Source organism: Rhinolophus ferrumequinum, chromosome 19 (assembly GCF_004115265.2).
Source record: "Rhinolophus ferrumequinum isolate MPI-CBG mRhiFer1 chromosome 19, mRhiFer1_v1.p, whole genome shotgun sequence".
Taxonomy (NCBI): Eukaryota; Metazoa; Chordata; class Mammalia; order Chiroptera; family Rhinolophidae; genus Rhinolophus; species Rhinolophus ferrumequinum.
This window is the reverse complement of record NC_046302.1, coordinates 40,347,271-40,368,326: the sequence shown is the minus strand read 5'-3', so window position 1 is coordinate 40,368,326 and position 21,056 is coordinate 40,347,271. Positions and strand designations below refer to the sequence as shown.

General features: G+C 37.3%; 1 protein-coding gene across 3 annotated transcripts in view; it reads left to right on the top strand.

The window, feature by feature from the left end:
- The window catches only part of DYM (dymeclin), a 271,365-nt gene that overhangs the window by 134,002 nt on the left and 116,307 nt on the right, over positions 1 to 21,056 (top strand). For 2 of the 3 annotated variants that reach the window (XM_033087487.1, XM_033087488.1), the window contains exon 14: positions 17,138 to 17,302. The exons of the other annotated variant lie outside the window; for it this stretch is intronic. In XM_033087487.1, coding sequence (XP_032943378.1) covers positions 17,138 to 17,302 — 165 coding nt within the window. The remainder of the gene's footprint in view (positions 1 to 17,137; positions 17,303 to 21,056) is intronic. 3 annotated transcript variants of the gene reach the window in all.

Sequence of the window (21,056 nt, the reverse complement as noted above, 5' to 3'; positions counted from 1 at the left end):
GTATTCTGTAAGTAATCACTAACCCAGACCGGTCTATACACTGGGAGCTATGTGATCTTACGCCATGTATTTAAGACTTCTTAAAATCATTTCCTAAGTTATAAAGTTTGAGGCAATACATAATCTCTGTTGCAACTGAAAAAATGAAAATAAACCCTGAAAAAATGAAAATAAACCTTATTAAAGGCTGTTAACTATTATCATTACACATCTATAAAAAGTGTTTATAGCTTGAAATAGTATTTCACTTTACCCACTGTTATTCTTTAGGTGTTGATAATTATAAGGATTTCATCAAGTGTATCAGTAAAATTCAGGGTCAACTGTGAGTAATTGAAAAACTGAAAATCCTAATAGTTTACAGACGAAAGAATTTTATTTTTCTCCAGGTAGAAGTCCATAGCATGCCTTCAAGACCTGATACGGAGCCTCTGCTCCAGGAAGTCTGTATTAGTTTCCTTTAGCTGCTATAACAAATTACCACAGACTTAACTGCCTAAAACAACACAAATACATCATCTCACAGTTCTGTAGGTTAGAAATCCAGCTAGGCTCAGCTGGTTTCTCTGCTCCAGGTTTCACAAGGCCAAAATCAATTTGTTGACCTGCTGGGCTCTTACCAGGACTGGGAAGGATCTGCTTTCAGGCTCCATGTTGGTGACAGAATCCAGTTCCTTGTGATGGTAGAACTGAGGTCCTTGTTGACTGGCCCTCAGCTGGGGGCTGCTCTTAGCTCCTAGAAGCCTCTCTTTGGTCCTTGCACATCGGCTCCTACATCTCAAAGCCCAGTGGCACATCAAATGCTTCTCAAGCTTGGAATCTCTCTGATTTATCCTTCTGACACATCTCTCTGACTCTAGACAGCCAAAGTCCTCTGCTTTTAAGGGCTCATGTGATTAGACTCTGCGTATCTGGATAGTTCTTATTCTTCTAAGATCTGTGGTCTTAATTACATCTGCAAATTTCCTTTTGACAGGTTCCAGAGATTGGGGCCTGGGGCATCTTTGGATAAACTCCTTTTGGTGCACCTCCATCATCCCTAGGGTCTAATATTCCTTATTATAGTCCCAGTCAGCCTCTGAGTTCAAGCGACAGGATTGAGGAGGAGATAAAGAATAAAAGGTGAGACGAGGCACCAGGTGACTCTTAAGGAGGGTTCCCAGAAGCTGCCACAAGACACTTAAATCTAGTGAGCCAGGACTTAGTCACAGGACCACATTTAGCCGTAGTGGAAGCTGAGAAATGTCTTTTTTTTTTTTTTACAGGACTTTATTGGGGAACAGTGTGTCCTTCCAGGACTTTTCCTTCCAAGTCAAGTTGTTGTCCTTTCAATCTTAGTTGTGGAGGGTGCCGTTCAGCTTCAAGTTGTTGTCCTTTCAGTCTTAGCTGTGGAGGGCGCAGCTCAGCTCCAGGTCCAGTTGCTGTTTCTAGTTGCAGGGGGAACAGCCCATCATCCCTTGCGGGAGTCGAACCGGCAAGAGAAATGTCATTTTTATTCACTGCAGCCACGTGTCCCACTAAAACATCTGTTAGTATAGAAATAGATCACTGGGGGACAACCAACAGCTCCTGCCCCACCAAATGCATCTTTTAATCATTGGAAAGTAAGAAACTAGAGAGGGTTACATTAGCACAACTGCCAGTTATGCTATGTGGTGGTGGAGCAACAGTGGTTTCCTGGGCAAGTTAAAGGCCCTTAGGGGCAGATTGAGAGAAATCCTTAAATAAGCAGAGGAACTTGACACCAGAGCACAAAGTTTCTATATCTAGGAAAGCATCTAGCCTTGATTTATTTTCCTATTCTTGTGTACCTGGCACAGTGCTTTTACTGAGGAGGTTTTAGTAACTATTTTTGGACTAAATTAAAATGTTACTAATGTGGCTGGAGTGAGATAAGCTATTTCATGAAGCTGTAGTGGATTTAAAAAAAAATTGAACTGTTCTGTGAAAAGTGCACTCTTGGATATTGTATTGAGTCCCAACTGAAAACCCTCACGCTGTATAACCAGGAAATCCATTTTTGCATTATATGGTTCCTTAATTCCTACAACCTCTAAGTATTTCATTTACTTTAAAAAAAAATGCGAAAGTTGCTATTTATGAATAAGAAGTTCAGTTTCAATCCAGTAGAATTTCTACGTGGCCTACTGTAATAATAAGACAGAAAGTGATATGTTGTACAAAGTGCTATTGGAAGATAGAGGGAAGTGTGGGAGAAGGGGCGGGGGAGGAGGAGTAATTCTAACCTAGGATAAAAATGGAAGCCTTTAGGGGCCGGCCCAGTGGCTCAGGCGGTTGGAGCTACATGCTCCTAACTCCGAAGGCTGCCGGTTCGATTCCCACATGGGCCAGTGGGCTCTCAACCACAAGGTTGCCGGCTCGATTCCTCGAGTGCCTCCCGCAAGGGATGGTGGGCTGCGCCCCCTGCAACTAGCAACGGCACCTGGAGCTGAGCTGCGCCCTCCACAACTAAGACTGAAAGGACAACAACCTGAAGCTGAACATCACTCTCCACAACTAAGATTGAAAGGACAACTTGACTTGGAAAAACAGTCCTGGAAGGACACACTGTACCCCAATAAAGTCCTGTTCCCCTTCCCCAATAAAATCTTTAAAAAAAAAAAAGTGTATAGAACTGCCTGTTAGTATAGAAGCATTACGCTTTATACAGACACTCAGATTTTAGGAATCAGGTTGATGTCGCCCTCTTCAAGACTAATTAGTACTACAGTCTGTATTTCGACTTTGACTAGGGTTCTTTTGGTAATTTTTCACTCTGAATGAGCTCGTGCAGTATGAGGCATTTTAATGGCTGTTTATGTCATTAGAGTTTGATCTACGCTGCCGCTAACTCAGAGGAACCAGATACAAATAGATTCACCCCACCCTGCTCAGTTTTGCAAAGTGGCATGCTGATGCTAATAATAACTAAAAGACGTGTGGTAGCTATTTCATTCGCGTATATTTTAGTGTTTCACATAGAACAGTGTAACTGTGACCTGCATTTCACCTTGACCTGGGCAAGGACTAAGATAACTTAAGCTATTCTACAGTGGTCATCAACGATTGGAGGCATCATAGAAGAGATTGATAGAACTTTAAATCAAGGCCCTCCCAAATCGAAAACTCTACGACTCCAATATTTTGTTTTGTTCTCCTGTGGATCTCTCATTTTTCTTGGTGGTGGCAGCTTTGCTCTACTGTTATCTGTTTTGCATGTTGTACTTTCACATCAGATTTCATATGAAGAAAGGATTCCACTGTTTTAAATACATGCATACTCATACATACATACCTACACGAATAAATAACTCAGGTGAAAATTAGAAAACATTTCTATAAATGATGAAATAGCAAGGTTGATCTTAAGGTTTCTTGAACTTCTCAAAAGGCACTTATTCTAAGTGTTATATCTAGAAGATATCATACATCAGAATAATAACATTCTTTTAATATCAGTAGCAAAGTCAGTTTTTAAAAATAAATGAATAATAGGTTCATTTGGTTATTTAAACCGCATTTCCTTATATAGTAGTGCCTCCTTATATGCAGTCAACCATGGTCTGAAAATATTAAATGGAAAATTTCAGAAATAAACAATTCGTAGGTTTTTAAATTGCTCACGGTTCTGAGTAGCATGATGAAATTTCGAACCATCCCGCTCCGTCCCACCTGGGACATGAGTCATCCCTTTGCCCATCGTATCCATGCCGTATACACTACCTGCCTGTTAGTCACCTAATGCTGTATTATTGGAAGATCAATAGTAGCCTAACACTACCTCACAGTGCCCATGTCATTCATGTCACTTCCTTTCATCATGTATGTATTGTATCATTTCACATCATCACAAGAAGAAGGGTGAGTACAGTACAATAAGGTATTTTGAGAGAGAGACCACATTCATATAACTTTTGTTACAGTATGTCGTTAGAATTGTTCTCTTTTATTGTTGTTGATCTCTTACTGTGCCAAATTTATAAATTAAACTTGATCCTAAGTATGTACATATAGGAAAACACATAGTATATTTAGGGTTTAGTACTATCTGCAATTTCAGGCATCCACTGGGGGTTTTGGAACGTATCCCCCACAGATGAGGGGAACTACAGTATTTGTAATATAGAAACATTCTCTCTTGCTTTTTATTTATTTTGACATATAGGTTATTGAGTTTTTCTAGTCGGTTCTATTATTTATTCTCTATTCTCTGTCTTCTACATAATTTTATCTGTTAACAGATAGGATGTAGATTCTTATGGAGAAAATCTGTTTTATTCATTATAAGGCATATGTCTCAGGCTACCAAACCTAGTATAATGAGTGTTTTGAATTAAATATTTAGTGTTTCATTGACTATTTCCTCTGACTTCCATTAAGACCTCTAGAAATAATTCTTCGCTAATAAGCCTTTGGTTTGTTTTGGGCCAATACACAGACTGATGTGGAATGAGCTATTGCTGTAGTACTTAGGGTGTGGTAAGCTTATCTTGGTAACTTATCTAACTTCAGTGTAGTTCATTTTGGGTGAGATGTTAAGTTTTTGTCATTGCAGGAAATACTTGGTTTTGTTCCCATATATCTGGAAGTAGTACTGTTTTGAGAATAGTAAGACATTTTTTGATGATGGCGTGGAATAAGTAACTTGAAGAGCGTGCAGAGATTATGAAGGGCTTACTATTAAAGGTTTTTACGAAGATAGGTGGTCTGTGCTCGAACAGAATGTATGTGTAGAACTGAGATTGGAATCTATAACCTCATTTTCTTCTTCCTTTAATACAGTTGGTTTATTTGACTAGCATAGGCTAATGTGTCACCATTGTGTTAAAACATAGGTGATTGCCATTTAAAATTTTTTAGGACTGTTAACATTTTTGTTTTATTATATACAGAAAATTTCCCTTTTTAGTGTGTAGTTCTTTGAAAAGTTTCATTGCCCTAATGATTCCCGTCATACCCTTACAGCCCTCTGAGCCCCATTCTGTTTCTATAGTTTTTTTCTTTTCCAGATGGTCATGTAGCTGAAATCATACAATGGGTAGTCTTTTGAGTCTAGAGATTTATTCATGTTGTTGTGTGTACAGTTCCTTTTTATTTCAGAGTAGAATTATATTGTATATATAACCACAATTTATCCATTTACCAGTTGAAGGACATTGGAATTGTTTTCGTTTGGGGGCAATTATGCATGAAACTGTTACAAATATTTGTATTGAAAAGTTTGTGGAGTATAAGTTTTCATTTCTCTTGGGTAAATGCTTAGGAATAGTGTTTTTGGGTCATATGGTAAGTGTATGTTTAACTTTATAAGAAGAGGCCAATCTCTTCCAAAGTAACTGGACCATTTTGTGTTCCTACTAGCAATATATGAGCGTTCCAAGTTACTCTGCACCATCACCAACAATTAGTATTATCTTTTTATAAAAGCCATTCTAGTAAATATGTAATGGTATCTCATTATGCTTTTAATTTGCATTTCCCGAATGACTCAGTGTTGAGCATCCTTTCATGTGCTCTTTTGCCATCCATATAACCTCTTTGGTGAAATGTCTTTTACCTTCTGTCCTTTTTATATTGGGTTGTTTGGGTTTTTTTATTTTTGACTTTTGAGAGTTCTTTATATTTTGGAGACAAGTCCTTTTAGAGGTATATATTTTGCAAAGCCAGTCAGTAGCTTGTCTTTGGAATAGCATCTTTCAAAGAGCAGAAATTTTTTTATTCTGATGAAGTCCAATTTACCAATTCTTTTATGAATTATATTTTTGGTATTTACTTAAGAACTCTTTGCCTAAACCAAGGCCACAAAAATGTTCTCCTGTGTTTTCTCCTGTAACTTTCTGTAGTTTCAGGTTTTACCTATAGGTCTGTAATTCATTTTGAGTGAATTTTTGTGTGTGTACAAAGTATGAATCAATGTTCATGTTTTGCACATGGATATGTAATTATTCCAGCAACATTTGTCAAAAAGATTATTCTTTCTCCATTGAATTTGACTATTGCATCCACACTGGTGGTTGATTTTTTTTTTTTAAAGAATTTATGGAAATGAGGCTTTCATCACTAACGCCCTTATTTACCACCTGTTAGAATTAATAATGGATAAAAGAGAAAATTAATCAAAAGAGAACGATAAAATTGGCAAACATTTGAACTCCTTATCCCCTTCTCTCAGTGATTGGCCTAATCGTCGTATGTCATACGTACAGGGAGGGGCATTGTGAAACACTGTCCCCTCTGGTTGTACTCTGAGCTTCAGCCTTTTAACTTGAAGAAGACATGAGCATCTTTGTCTCTTCCCCATTCATTTCTCCTCCAGATTTCTGCTCTGATGGTGGTCTGTCTTGAGATGATTACCATCTGAAACACAGAAGCCACAACTGCAAATTATTAAAGCCACATTTTTACCTTTATAAATCGATTTAATGTTGAAATGATAGATTATAAACATCAAAGCTTTTTCTAAGTGAAAAATTATGCTGCAAACAGCCAGAATCATTTGGATTTAAAATAAGTCAGCACCTATACACAGTTGAAGTGTGAAGGAAAAATTGCTCTCCTTTCTGGAGGATAAAAATTTGTGCAGCAGATTTTGATTATACCACATGTACAGTAAGTCCTCACTTAACATTGTGGATAGGTTCTGTGACTTGAAGCAAAAAACGATGTATTACAAAACCAATGTTACCAGACGCTAATTGTTATAAACAAGAGTTCCTAGGGCATCTCATCAACATCATAACAAAATAACATTGAATGAAAGGATGTTATTGAAGGACAGAAAAGATATTCATTATTCAAAGACCTGTTGTATAAGTCTTAAGTCTTGCCCATTTAGAAGATTAGGGCCCTTTGTTCCTTCATTTAAGTTATATCACAAGTTCTTGAAAATTACTGAAGTACTCTAAGAAGTCATTAGGAATACTTAAAATGCATGGTTTGAATGTGAAGGAACATTTTTTATTCTGATTCTGCTTTGTTCAAATGAGAACCAGCAAGTCAGAGATTCTATTTTTAATTATTCTCTCTGTTCATCTTTCAGGTCTCAGCCTGTGACTTCCTCTGAGACCTTTTTTTCCTGTCTCCCCATTTAAATTTGGGTCTCCCCCTCTCCACCGCAATTCACCCCACCCATTGCCATGTAGTCATGACATTTTAATATTATGATGTACTGTAATTAATTGACCCATTTCTTCTCTTCCCCTTCTCTTTCCACTAGACCAGACAGTTTGGTGGGAGTTGCTGAGTAGGGACACAGATAATAGGCAAGTAAGTATACAGATGAACTAGGGGATTTGACATAAGTAGAGATGAACAAGTATGAGGTGATAGTGACACGGAAACGTCTTTAAATTGGCTGGTCAGGGAAGTCTTTTTAGAAGAGGTACGAGGTATCTTGCAGGTAATTTGTTCCTCATGATAGAGTGATTGTTTCTTTTGTGATATAAATCAGAATGGATTTAGAGTTAACTGTAAGCATCCCTTTAATTCTCTTGCATGCCTGTGTGCTTTCTAGATTGGGAAGAAAAAGAGAGCAGGTAGAGCCAGCTCCTTGAAAATTGTAGGCAGGAATGTGTTAAGAGAGTAATGCATTTGTCAACATTCTGGTGGCAGGAAAATAGTTGAGAACAGATAGATGATAAGTTTTCTTCCTGCTTTGAGTCCTCCATTTTAAGTGATGATGAACTTGAAGTGAACAGAAACACCTCAACTGCCAACTATGTGTGTCCCCATCATCTAGTCCATTTGCCTCAGCCCCAAGGAAAGTCCACTGAGCCCACAGAGAAGAGGTCGCAATGATTGTACTATGTCATATTCATGTCATTTCCAGTTGAATGGACACATCTTTCCCGCTTTGTTAGTATGTTAGGGCTGCTGTGATAAAGCACCACAAACTGGGAGCTTAAACCAACAGAAATCTATCGTCTGACAGTTCTGGAGGCTAGAAGTCCAAAATGAAGATGTCGGCAAGGCCATGCTTCCTCCGAAATTTGTTGAGGAGAATCCTTCCTTTCCTCTTTTAGCTTCTGGTGTTTGCTGGCAATCCTTGGCTTGTAAATGCATCACTCTCATCTCTGCTTCTCTCATCATATGACCATCTTCTTCCTGTGTGTTTCTGTCTCTGTGTCTCTTTTCTTCTTATAAGGACACCAGTCGTGTTAGATTGAGTTCCCACCCTACTCCAGTATAATCTCATCTTAACTAAATATGTCCATACAACCCCATTTCCAAATAAGATGCATCCTAAAATACTGGGGGTTTAGGACTTAAACATATTTTTTGGGGTGATACAATTCAACCCATAATTCCTATTTAATATTTTTCTCCTGATACTTAATTCTCTGTAGTCCACAGAACTCTCTTCTGTTCTTATTCTTATACTTCTATTTGTCATAGATTTCTTATTTTGTCAATTAGTAAATATATGGAATTGTGATATGTCTTAGGTTGTTTTCTTATAATTAATTTTTACTGTTTATTTCTTAAATCTTCAACTAGATTATAAACTGCTTGATGGATAACCATTGGTTAATTTTTTCACAGTTTACATACCAAATAGACATGGGAAGAGTGAAAGAACTAATAACTGTTTGTTCAGATGCTAGGTAAATAAGCACCTACGTCCCTTCCATTGTGATACACGCCTTCCTTGTACCCTGTTTTCTTCTCTTGTGAATGGTCACAAACAAAGCACTTTGTCTTTCTCTCCACAGTAAGCTCGCCCCCTCCCCTTTCTTCCTTGATATCTTTCATCCCACCTTGCTCATTTCCTATATCCAAGTTACATCATTTGTCTTAAAAAGGATATGAAGCCTTTCATAAGGCACCTAGTTCTAGAGGTTGGTCGACTGTTGCTAATTTTGATCTAAAATAATGTAAAGTAATTCATAAAATGAATAAAGTAATAGCTAGTAAGGTCTTCAGAACCATTTCAGGATGGCCATCTTTGAGGTTAATCATGTTCCAGTTCTCTATTCCATGGAAAGAAAATAGCAAGCTTTTGTTTGGTTGGACGATAGAGCTGATTAAAAGCATAGAATCTTTTGTGCTTCTGCAAAGTGGACAAATCATAGGATTCTTTTAAGATTTTAAAAAAAAAAAATAGCAGTTAAGACCTTAGAGAGAAATTATTGTGTAAGTTCCTGTTGCCAGTGATTTATAGTCTTTTGCTCCTAAGGAAGGAAGTAATTTTATGTTTATGGTTATGACTCTGAATCCCAGCCCAGCCTAAAGTGTGATTGTCAGTATAGTGTAAAATGCATAGAAACTCTCATAAACAAGATAACTTGTGAATCACTGAATATGGGACATTAATTTTTGTCAGTTTTCCTCTAGTGAATCAATAAATATTTTGCTTTTTTTAATGCCAGGCATTGTGCTAGGTGCTAGAGAAACAGAAATAAAAATTCAGGATCTGCATTTTGAAGTTATGGTTGAGAGGGGAAATAGACATAAAGATCGGTACAAATACATTTTGTTAAGTTGTATGTTGGCAGTAATCACAAAGCACAATAGGAACCGAGGAGGGAAAGCACCAGATGAGCCTGAAGCGATAGGGACAGCCTCAGAGAAGAATCACACTTAAAGAATGGAGGAGGAGAAGTTTGCCAGAAGGACAAGGAGATGGAATGAGCATCTCCAGAGAGTTGGCAGCAGGTGCAAAGACCCAGAGGCAAAAGAATGCATGGCCTGTCTTTTCCCCCAGGAAAAGGTGTGCTGGTATATCTGTCAGTTTAATACTTCAGTTAGGCTGATGAGAGCATTGAGCTGGGGAGCCCAAGATCAGGCTTTTCATCTCCACCCACCTACGCCAGGGAGCTTCAATTTCAGGATGACCACGTTATTGTAACAGACGGCACCCTCAATCCTTGCCCGCCAGCTCACAGATGTGGGTTTAGTGTGTGTCACCACACCCATGTGGGTGAAAGAGTGAGGGAGTGCGGATATTCCAGTGCATATCCATGACCACAACTGAAAAATGACTCCAGGATGGTCTTCTGATGATGAGTTATTAGCATAATTTCTATAAATGAACACTTGTTCTTATTCTTAATGACCTTGATAGATTTTCAACTCTTGTGATTGTATATAGCATTTTATCGTGTGTGTATTTTTCCAGCTCTGTTATAGAAAAGATACGAGAAATATTTCATCAATCTCAGCAAAATTGGCCTTTTTTCCAGATAATCTTCACTTCACTGATGTAATACTTGTGGCATGTATGTTGATGAGTCAAGACTTAAAACTCAGATTTTTCAGAAGAATTTTACAATGGTTATAAATCTTTCTGTGCCTTTTTGTTAAGAGAGAGTTTATAACATATAAAGACTTGAGAAGTGAGCAAGTTCTGGATGGTCAGAAAATGTACCAATCACGGGATTTTATACCTACATATTTTGTGAACCCAGTTTTTCTATTACATTCTTAGTGTTATGCCCCAGATTATTCAGTGTAGACAGATGTGTGTGAACTGAGGAACACTTTTGAATCTAGTATGTAGTCATCTTTAACGTTTCCCCAAAGACTGAATTTTTAAAACAAGTCTCAATTTCTCCAGGTGATGTGGAAAAGTAAAATTGAAAAATTTCGGGCTGAGTTCTGTGTCGGTGATAGGGATTTCTATAACAAGCAAGTGCTTTAGGTCCTTTTTTCCTTCCATCAACTGTACCTCCACTGGAACCAATTTGGCATCTATGGGAGTCATCATTTTAATGTCAGTCCACCACCTCCCTTGGCACAAGGAGGAACATAATGACATATTTGAAAGGCTTCTTTTAAAGTATAAATTGTAAGCAAATCAATCAAGAAATTATTTTCAAGTAAATTGTCTTTCACTATGAAATTTCCATCAGTATTCCCTTCTTCCTAAGTTCATGAAAAGAAAGTGTTAGAAAGGAACTTGGAATAAATGTCTGTGGATTTTTAAACCTTGCTTAGTAGACCCCAACTAGAGTAGACAGCATAATGCTATTAACCCACTGAAATGCAGCTTCACGCCATATAGCATAACTGCATTGCTGGGAACCAAGCCAGCTCCACACGGCTGCCTGGCCTTATTGGGCGTTTGCAGAGCAAGTATCTATAATGGAGAGCCACGACAACATTCCTTTTAAATAGTTGCTTTGTCCAAAGTCAAAAGGCATTTTTTTTATACATATGCTACGTAGAAAAGAATGCTGGTGATAAATTGATTTATTTATCCACACGTATAATACGTAGATTATAACATCTCTAAAACAACGGACATTGGTATACTTAATGAGTATCATGTAAATTTCCATCTGCTTAGTCTAATATTTTAAAATATCTGGTACATACAACTCTTACTGTTTACAAAACTTAGAAAAAATACATTTTCAAGTGCCTTGTTTCCTTTGGTAGTATTTGAAAATCAGTGCCTTTATATACTTTGTTTTCTATAAAGCAGAGAATGAGATTCAAAGTAAACTGATCTTCTCAAAAACATTCTTGGAAATAAAGTTTGTCCCTAAAAGAAAATGTTATTAATCCTATAGATAGTACCAAATTTATACCTGATTATAACAAATATTTCAAAATCAGGAAGCAAGTAATTTGACAAAAAGATTGTGAAATTGCTATCTAAAATATTTGGCTTTTAGGTTTCTATTAATGTTTACATTTTAAGTCTTTATTGATGTACTTACATTGTAAACTAAACAGCTAACTTAGGATGAAAGTGCTTATTGGAAGATTTTTAAAGCAAGAGGATTTGATTAAATTTCAAATATCAATGATAGTATAAATTCTATTTGATTAAAATGTTTTATGTTATAAATCTAGCGAATGTTCTTATTTTTAATTTATTTAGCAACTGAGATAAAACAAATCACAGAAAATAAGTTTATAGTGTAATGTTATATCGATAAAGAGATCCTTTATTATTGTTATTATTACAGTCTCTATTACTTTTTAGATCTGGCAGTGGTATATTACGTAATTTCATCCCTTCCGAACGAGTACTAGATTGTTCCTTTCCATGTATTTTCCAGTGCTTGGGCCAGTCTGTTAATCCTTTAGACTAGAGATTCCCAGGATCTTCATTGCTGGCAATAGATTTAGCTCCAGGAAAAATGGCTTCTGCTGCCAAGAAGTTAAATGATTCAAGGGTTGTGCTTCCACCACTGTTGTGTAGTTTCCTGACATCCATCCCAGATTTTCGTGAGCTTATTTTCTTGGATAGCCTTAGATATCCACATTGATTGGAAGTTTTATACTGTGTAAAATTGTGTGTGTGTGTGTGTGTGTATGTGTGTGTAACTATTTTCTAAATTTTTTGGTTTGCAAAAATCTCCCCTGGAAACTTAATGATATTTAATGCATATAAATGAGCTAATCAGTGGAATTAAAGATAAGAAGTCTCATATCTGGGGTTGTGTTTTAATGAATGGTATTTTTTGATGTGTCTAACAGTAAAGACTGTTGGTCGCTATGACTTCTGTATTGCTGAATCCAGTGGACATTTCTGTCTTACTTGCCCTCTTAATTGTTTTTGACACTGTTAGCTACTCTTTCCTCAAAACATTCTCTTCTTGGTTTCTTTCTTTGTTTTTTTTTTTTTTTTTTTTGCCACTTGTCAAAATTCTGTGAAGGTTTATCTTCCACTATCTAGATTTTATGAAACTCTTAAATGTTCTCTTTGCTCAAGGTCACTCGTAGACCTCTTCTCATTCTGCTCCTTGTGCTGGTGATCTCAGCCACTCCCACCTATATAGAGATGTCTCAAACATACATCTGCAGACCAGACCTATCCTCAGACCTCGGAGACCTTTTTGTCCAATAGGGTCCTTGAGTGGACAAACCCATCTTTTGGGTTTCTCAGAGCCATGTCAGACTCAACACGTCCACCATGGAAATCTTGTCCTTTCCCAGCCCTCCCCGATCCTCTTTCCTGTTCCTTGCCTCAGTGAGTGATGTCACCTTTGATGCAAGCCAGAAACCTGGGAATTGATTCATATGTCTATTCTTCTTCTGGTACCATTCACTTTTATTGTTATAACTTTATGTATTTTAATAACATAAGGTTACACTCCTCCTGATTACTCTTCTTTTTCAAAGTCTTCTGGCTCTTTACCTATTTCTTCTTCCACACAGGAGCTCAATACTTGTACGTCATGAATCTGGGCCATAGGAATAATAACATGAATGGGCTTCAGGGACCCTGTGAGGATCTTGACATTATATATAAAATTTGTGTGTATATGACTTGGTACGTTTTTCTATAAGGAGAGCCATATTTTTTATTCGTGTTTAAAATGGCCACTTAAATAAAGGCAATTTAGAACCACTATAAGAGAGTTACATTGTCAAAATCAAATATTCCTATTGGGATTTTGAAGCTATGGAGGATAATGGCATCCTTTATTTACTTTGTCTTCATCCAGAAACATGCTGGTGTCTCTTCATTTATTCAAGACTTCTTTTATGCCCAGTAGTAATTTTCTGCATATAGGTTCTAAACATTATTAATTTAATTTCTTGGTATTTGTATTTACTAATGAATCTGGTAACAAGCTTTTTCTAAAAAAAGAAAAAGAAAAGAAAAATGAATACACAGAATATTCTAGATAATCCATAAAGTTTAACCTGCTCCTCGTAATCTCATGGGTTGTTTTTTTTTTTTTTTTGAAAGTTTGTTAAACATATAAATAATTAAGAAAATAAATTAGTAAAAAGTTGTCCAGAAAATGTTGTGATTTTTATCATCACAGTACTGTAAGCTACATTATTAGGAAGCCTGACTGAGGTCTTTTTAAGTCTCACTCTTTGCTTGTGGCTTTGGGGGTCTTCTACAGACTTAAATTTTGTTCTAGGACAGGACATTTTCATACTTGACTGTGGTGAAGCATAACCATATCAAGTAACATTTCAGAACTAGACATTGCACGATCTTGGACATTTTCATCTAAGAAGGCACTAAAGAGGTTTTATTTTTTTATGAAAATGCAACTCTTAAATAACAGTGACTGTTTTTTATGGGATAGCTCCAGACCACATTTGCTTACTTCCCACGCTGTAGTTTTTCTGATGTCCTAAGCTTTAAGTATAGAGGTCAGAATGACATTTTAGGGCTGTGGATTTGAATCCCATAATCTTAAAATGGATGCTATTCAGTATATCAAAAAGACTAGTTCTGTTTTCTTTATTTTTTAGATTAAAATTAAAGGAGTTTTATGGATGTTTCAATGTTGTATTCATTTTCTTAAAATGTTTTACCTTGAAATTATAGACTTACAAAAATAATGTAAAGATTTCTCATTTTATCTTTAACTTAGATTCCTGAAGTGTTAAAATTTTACCATATTTGCTATATCATTGTATCTGTTTTGTGTTTTTTTTTAATATTTGAGAATAAGTTTATAGGCATGATGTACCTTTACCACCAAGAACTTCACTGTGTATTTCTTGAAAACAAGGACATTTATCACAATCAGAAAATTAATTTTCTTTCTAGAAAAAAAAAATGCCTATTTAACCCCCTAGTCTGAGATCGAATCCCAGAATCACGTATTGCATTTAGTTGTCCTCTTTTGTCTCCTTTAATCCAAAAGTTCCTCGGTCTCTCTCTCTTTCAAAATTTGAATAACACATTGTTTTTGTAAAATGCCGCTCAATTTGGATTGGTCTGATGATTCCTCAGGATCAGATGTAAGCTCTTCTGTGATCATATCAGCAGACACATGTTGTCTATTTTCTAATGATGAAATCACCTACGATCATTTGTTTAAGGTGGTGGTCATTCACATGCTTAAGAACAGTTTTTATGTTTTCTTTTCTTTTTTTGAATGATTAAATGAACTGGTGAATTAAAGATGTCACAAAGAATGTTAGCTGCTCACTTTTTTGTTGTAATTTTCTTTTTTTTCTTTTTTTGTAATTTTTATTGGGGAATATTGGAGAACAGTGTGTTTCTCCAGGGCCCATCAGCTCCCTGTCGTCCTTCAATCTAGTTGTGGAAGGCGCAGCTCAGCTCCAAGTCCAGTTGCTGTTTTCAGTCTTTAGTTGCAGGGGTCGCAGCCCCCGATCCCATGTGGGAATTGAACCTGCAACTTTGTTAAGAGCTCATGCTCTAACCAGCTGAGCCATCCAGCTGCCCCTCTGGAAGCTCAGCAGCAACTTGTTGTCTTCAATCTAGTTGTGGAGGGCACAGCTCACTGGCCCATGTGGGAATTGAACGGGCCACCCTGTTGTTCAGAGCTCGCGCTCTAACCAACTGAGCCATCTGGTTGCCCAGTTTTTGTTTTCTTAAGTTTTTGCTTTCCTTTGGTGGATTGAATCCTAAAAAAGGACTCAAAAAAATATTCATTTATAGAGTTAGGAAGCCTCCAGACCTAAGCAGGACAGAATTGTTAGTAGATTTCACTGGGTGGAATTCTTTCATTACTCATTGACAAGGATAGTCAACATGTCACTTATTTATTCTGCAATTTGTATCATTTGTTATAAGGAGATTGTGATCCTTGTTTTTAATTACCACCATGGAATATTGGGAAGAAAAATAAATAGGTCATAAATGTAAAAGTGTTTTTAAAAATTCCTCCTTTCTATATTTATGGCTGAAAAACATATCAAAAAGCAGGTGGTGGTTAGTGTTTCTATATGGGCTCATGACTGACACATGTTTCTAGGAGATCTGTCCTTAACCTGTTCCTATTCACTGCTTCTATTAATAACTTTCTTAGAAGAAATCATGAAAAGTATTCTCAGTTTCGTAGACAACAAAGTCAGAGAGAGTCCATATTCAAAATTATCTTGACATATTAGAATGATGCCAAGTTCTACAAGATGGCATTTCCTTATTTAAGTTCCAAAGAACTAGTGCAAAATACAGGCTTGGGAAGATCTGTAATGCATTGCACTTGGTCAGCAGCTTGATATGAGCAACTGCTAAAAACCTAATGTGAGCCTATGCCTAATACCAGAAATCAGGGAGTTATTCTTGATACCTTTCTCCATTCACGCCATCCCCCATTCCAGTCAATAAGCAGGTCCTATTGGTTTTACCTCCCAAATACACAGAGGGTACCTCCAAAAATGTATACACATATTAAGAAAGGAAAAAAACTATATTAAAATTGTAATACGCAATATATACTGGTAACAAAAGATGAATATAAGTCACGTGTACACAGGTTTTTGGCACCCTTGGTATTTTGAATCTGCTGTCCCCCTGCTCTAAGCCATCAGCAATAGTTCTCTAAACTATTCCAGTAGCTTTTTACTGTCTTCCTTTTCCCCTCTTGTCCCGGTCTAGTTTTATCTTTCAGCTGTTGCCCCTCTCCAGTTTTATCTTTGCATTCCATTATGTGGATGGACCACAGTTTATTTACCCTTTTTATACACCTACTGAAGTACATCTTGGTTGCTTGTAGGTATTGTGAGTTATGAAAAAAGCTGCTATAAACATTCGTGTGCAGGTTTTTATGTCAACATAAATTTTCAACTCATTTGGGAAAATAGCAAGAAGCATGATTGCTGGGTTGTATGGTAAGAGTATGTTTAGTTTTGTGAGAAAACCAAAATTCTTCCAAAGTGGCCATGTCGTTTTGCATTCCCACCAGCAATGAATGAGAGTTTCTGTGGCTCCTGCATTGGTGTTCCAGAGTTCGGCCATTCTAACAGGTGTGTGGCGGTATCTCATTGTTGTTTTAATTTGCATTTCCTTCATAACATATGATGTGGAGCAGCTTTTCATATGCTCCTTTGCCATCTGTATATCTTCTTTGATGAGGTGTCTGTTTAGATCTTTTGCCCATTTTTAAATGAGGTTGTCCATTTTCTTTTTTATCTTTTTTATATTCTTTTTTAAAAATTTATTTTAAGTGTGTTTTTCCAGGACCCATCAGCTCCAAGTCAAGTAGTTGTTTCAATCTAGTTGTAGAGGGCGCAGCTCACAGTGGCCCATGTGGGGATCGAACCGGCAAACATGTTAAGAGCACCACGCTCTAACCAACTGAGCTAACCGGCCTCCCCTTTATTTTCTTTTTAACAGTTGTTTTTGTTTTCTTGGGCACCATCTAGCGAAAATACACAGAAAGCTTTGAGGACATTGAGAATGATTTATCTTTTCAAAGGAAAACTCCTCTCTTTCTGTTTTTCTCCTTTTACCTTTGTCTTTCAGTTATACCTGCCGCCACTTGCGGAGATATGTTAATGTGTTGGACAAACTGTATTTCCCCCACTCTCACTGTTCTACGCTTCAGCATTGCTTCTCGAGCCTCAGTGACAATGGAGAGGAACTCTTGTCTTTAACTTGCTCTCACATTCTCAGATCCTATGCTTCCAGGTTATTAACCTCTGCTGTCCGTTTACTGCATGCTGCATGCTGTGTAAGACTGATAACTGCATGTTTTAATGGGACACATGTCGATTAAATGATTAAAGAGGAAATTTGTATTTGAAATGATAGTAAATAATTCTTTAAAATAATGGCTGGGATTTGTTTCCTTACAAATGTCTTCTTAAGTATTTTATGGTATGTTTCATGGGCGAGAGAAAAGCTTTCAACCATATAGTTGTCATGAAAACCTGAGAGAACTTTCCTGTACTTGGTTCTATTTGCAAATCTTTTGGTTTAACTTACAATAGTTGGGAGTGTTCGGATTTAAATATGAAATAGACTCTACAGTTACTGTTAATTACATATGAATTTTGAGTTCTCTTCCTTGCCCTGCCAACACACCTGAGACCTGGCTGTGGGATTTGACCCATGATTCAGCTGGGCAGGTTTGATTTTATAAGGGGGTAGAAATTATCCCTTAGGGTTTTGTATTTCTCACTCATTTTATTTACATAAAGAGTGGTTATAAAATCAGCAAGTTGCAGTGAGTCATGGATGAATGTAGATTAAACATAATGATGGTGGGAATAGTAAGAAAGCGAGAAGCCATCAATCTCAAGAATCAGAATAAATTAACACCTGCTGTTTCGTGTGCATCATGCCCCCAGATAGTGGGGGGCGCGTATGTCTTCACTGCTTTGGACGTTGTGGTTGACATTTTTGACACATTTTCTGTAAGTCGGAGGTGACTTGTACCAGCACTATCCTGTTAGCTAGTAAGATGTTTGAAGACAGTGTCTTCACTGCCGAAAGATTTAGAGGAAGAAGGAAAAAACTCCATGACCACCTTCTAGAAAAGAGCAAACATTCAGAATTAAAATAGGTCTTTTCACGTGAAGAAACATACAAAAGTTTCAAGACTACATAGTACATCTAAGTGAAAATATCTTATTAGAAATAGAAGAACGTGTGGCATCTAAGGTGACAGAGCCGTTTCTTGGTAGCAGAAAAATTTTATAGACGCTCATAATGATGTTAGTCAGACTCTTATTGAGTCAGTGCAGACACTTCTAAGAAATACAAAAATCAGGAAGAGAAAAGGAGCTGAACATAATAAACTCTTATGTATATAATATTGAAAAATTTATCAAACGAAAGCCGGTGACTTTCAACTGACTTATGTAAAGTGAGTGAATATCAGGTAAGTGAATACTCTTAGAAATTGGAGACAGAACTTGTCTGGTGGCAAGGAATGGAGAGAGCTGCTAGTAATCATTGAACTTCTTAAATGGGCAGCATAATTGATCTTACCCTTGATTAGTAGCGTATGAGTCAGGGTCCTCCAGAGAAACAGAACCAACCGTGTGTGTGTGTGTGTGTGTGTGTGTGTGTGTGTGTGTGTGTAGGGAGAGAGATTGAGATTTATTTTAGGAAATTGGCTTTGGTGATTATAGGAGCTGGCAAGTCTGAAATCTGTAGGGCAGGTAGGAAACTCAGGTGATTGTTGATGTTGTGGTCTTAAGTTGTAAATTCATAGGGCGGGCCAGCAGGCTGGAAACTCATGATTATTCTGTTATAGTCTTGAAACAGAATTCCTTCTTCCTCAAGAAACCTGTCTTTGTTCTTAAGGCCTTCACTCACATTACAGAGGGTAATCTGTTTTCCTTAAAGTCAACTAATTTATAAACGTTCATCATATTCACAAATACCTTCACAGCAACATCTGGACAAATATATAGCTGGTCACAGTAGCCTACCGTGTTTCCCTGAAAATAAGAAATCGGACCATCAGCTCTAATGTGTCTTTTGGAGCAAAAATTAATATAAGACCCAGTCTTATTTTACTATAATATAAGACCCAGTCTTATATAATATAATATAATATAATATAATATAATATAATATAATTAATATAAGGTCTAATATAATATGAGACCGGGTCTTATATTAATTTTTGCTCCAAAAGACGCATTAGAGCTGATTGTCCAGTTAGGTCTTACTTTCGGGAAAACAGGGTAGCCAGGTTGGTACATAAAGGTACCATCACACTAGGTTGCTTCTGTTCTTCCTTTGTATCTTCGTGTGTGTCGTATCTATGAGCGTCCTGCGGGGTAGACGCTTGTCTATTGCCCATTATACCTCTTATGGCGCCTCATGCCTGGCGCCTTGCTACCCTTCATTAATATCCGTTGCAGCGAGTTTTACCATTCGGCCACTTGTGACAGAGGCCACTGTCTACTTTCATCTGGAGTTACACCCCTCAGCTCACAGGAGCAGACAGAAGAGAGAAATACACAATCAACTGGAAGATAAAAGGAAGTGGAGGGAAAAGATGAAGACACCATGTGGCAAAAGCAGCATGTGATTCCTGAGCCCCCTTCACCTAATTCCTGGCGGAGTTAAATCTACGCCGGTGTAGCATTTCTCTTGTATTCTCCATTTCCCCTTTCAGTACCTTTCTAGATCCCCTCCACCCTTACCCATTCCAGTCCTTTCTCACCCCCAGGAGATTGTTCAGTAATCTCTGCTAAGGTTCAAGATACTAATCCTCTGAAGGGTATATTTCAATGCAAAGCCCTTCTCAGGACTGAAAAGCCTTTAGGATACATATGTAAGAAAATGTCAGGCCCAGGAAGGTGGGTAAGGAAGCATTCTGAGGCCAGGAAAACTATAGCGTTTCTCACGTGCTGTCTGTCCCCTTGCAAGCCTCTTCCCTCTTTGCCAATCTCCTGCTTTCTCTCAGCTCATTCCAGGGCTGTTGCACCAGATTTGCTGTCTCTTGGCCTTAACATTCTGCCAGGCCCTGCCCTTTTTCTCTCTACAGCCAAGAAGAAATCCAGTGATTAGGGACATAGGCTCTGGAGTTAAGGCCTCTCCTCCACCCCTACTAGCTTTACATCCCAGCTCCACCATTTGCAATCTGGGACAGTCGACAGAACTCTTCCATTCGGGACAGATCTCAGAATGTGGGCATAAAAGGCGATATCCCCTTTGTGCCATGCTCATCTGCAAGTGACTGACATTCTGCATACATGGTGACACATGGTCAAGGTTAATCTAGTTCCTACAGTTGAAAGATTTTTCTTTGAACAGAGCTGTGTTACACAGAAGGGCAAACTAAGCCAAAGTCACAGACTCACTTCACAATCACAGATAGCATTGGGTTATGCAGAATATTTAAAATGTAATTCAGTTCCCAGGGAGAAGTATAAGAAAGAACTTTATCTTAGTCTCACATGAATTACTGCCATAGATAGAAATTTCAGTCATTCTACTGTAAACTGCTTCCCAATGTAAGAATTCTTTTTACAGTATCCCTGAGAGAGAGCTTCGGGGGTGCTTCCCACCTCAGGAGGCAGTAGACTTCCTGCTGTTTCATTGTTAGAAAGATTGTCATATATTAAGTCCTCCTGCCAATAACTTTCATATATTGGTCTGGCTCGAGAAACACACCAATGTATAAACTTTGCTGCCTATGAGAGCACTTCAGGTTTTTTAAAACATGTCATGTGACTCCCCATGGTCTTTTTTCTTTAGCTGAAATAGCCTGGTTACTTTAACCATTCCTGAACCAGATGATTTTTAGATTATTCAGTCTTTTTTTTTTTTTATATTCCTAGATGGTCTATACTTGTCAGCACCCATCATAAAATTTGGTATCCAGAACTGGATATGATATTTCAATTGTATTTTATAATTTTGGCCTTTATAAATTAAAACTATAAATTATAAATTACAGTTATAAATTATACTCTATTAA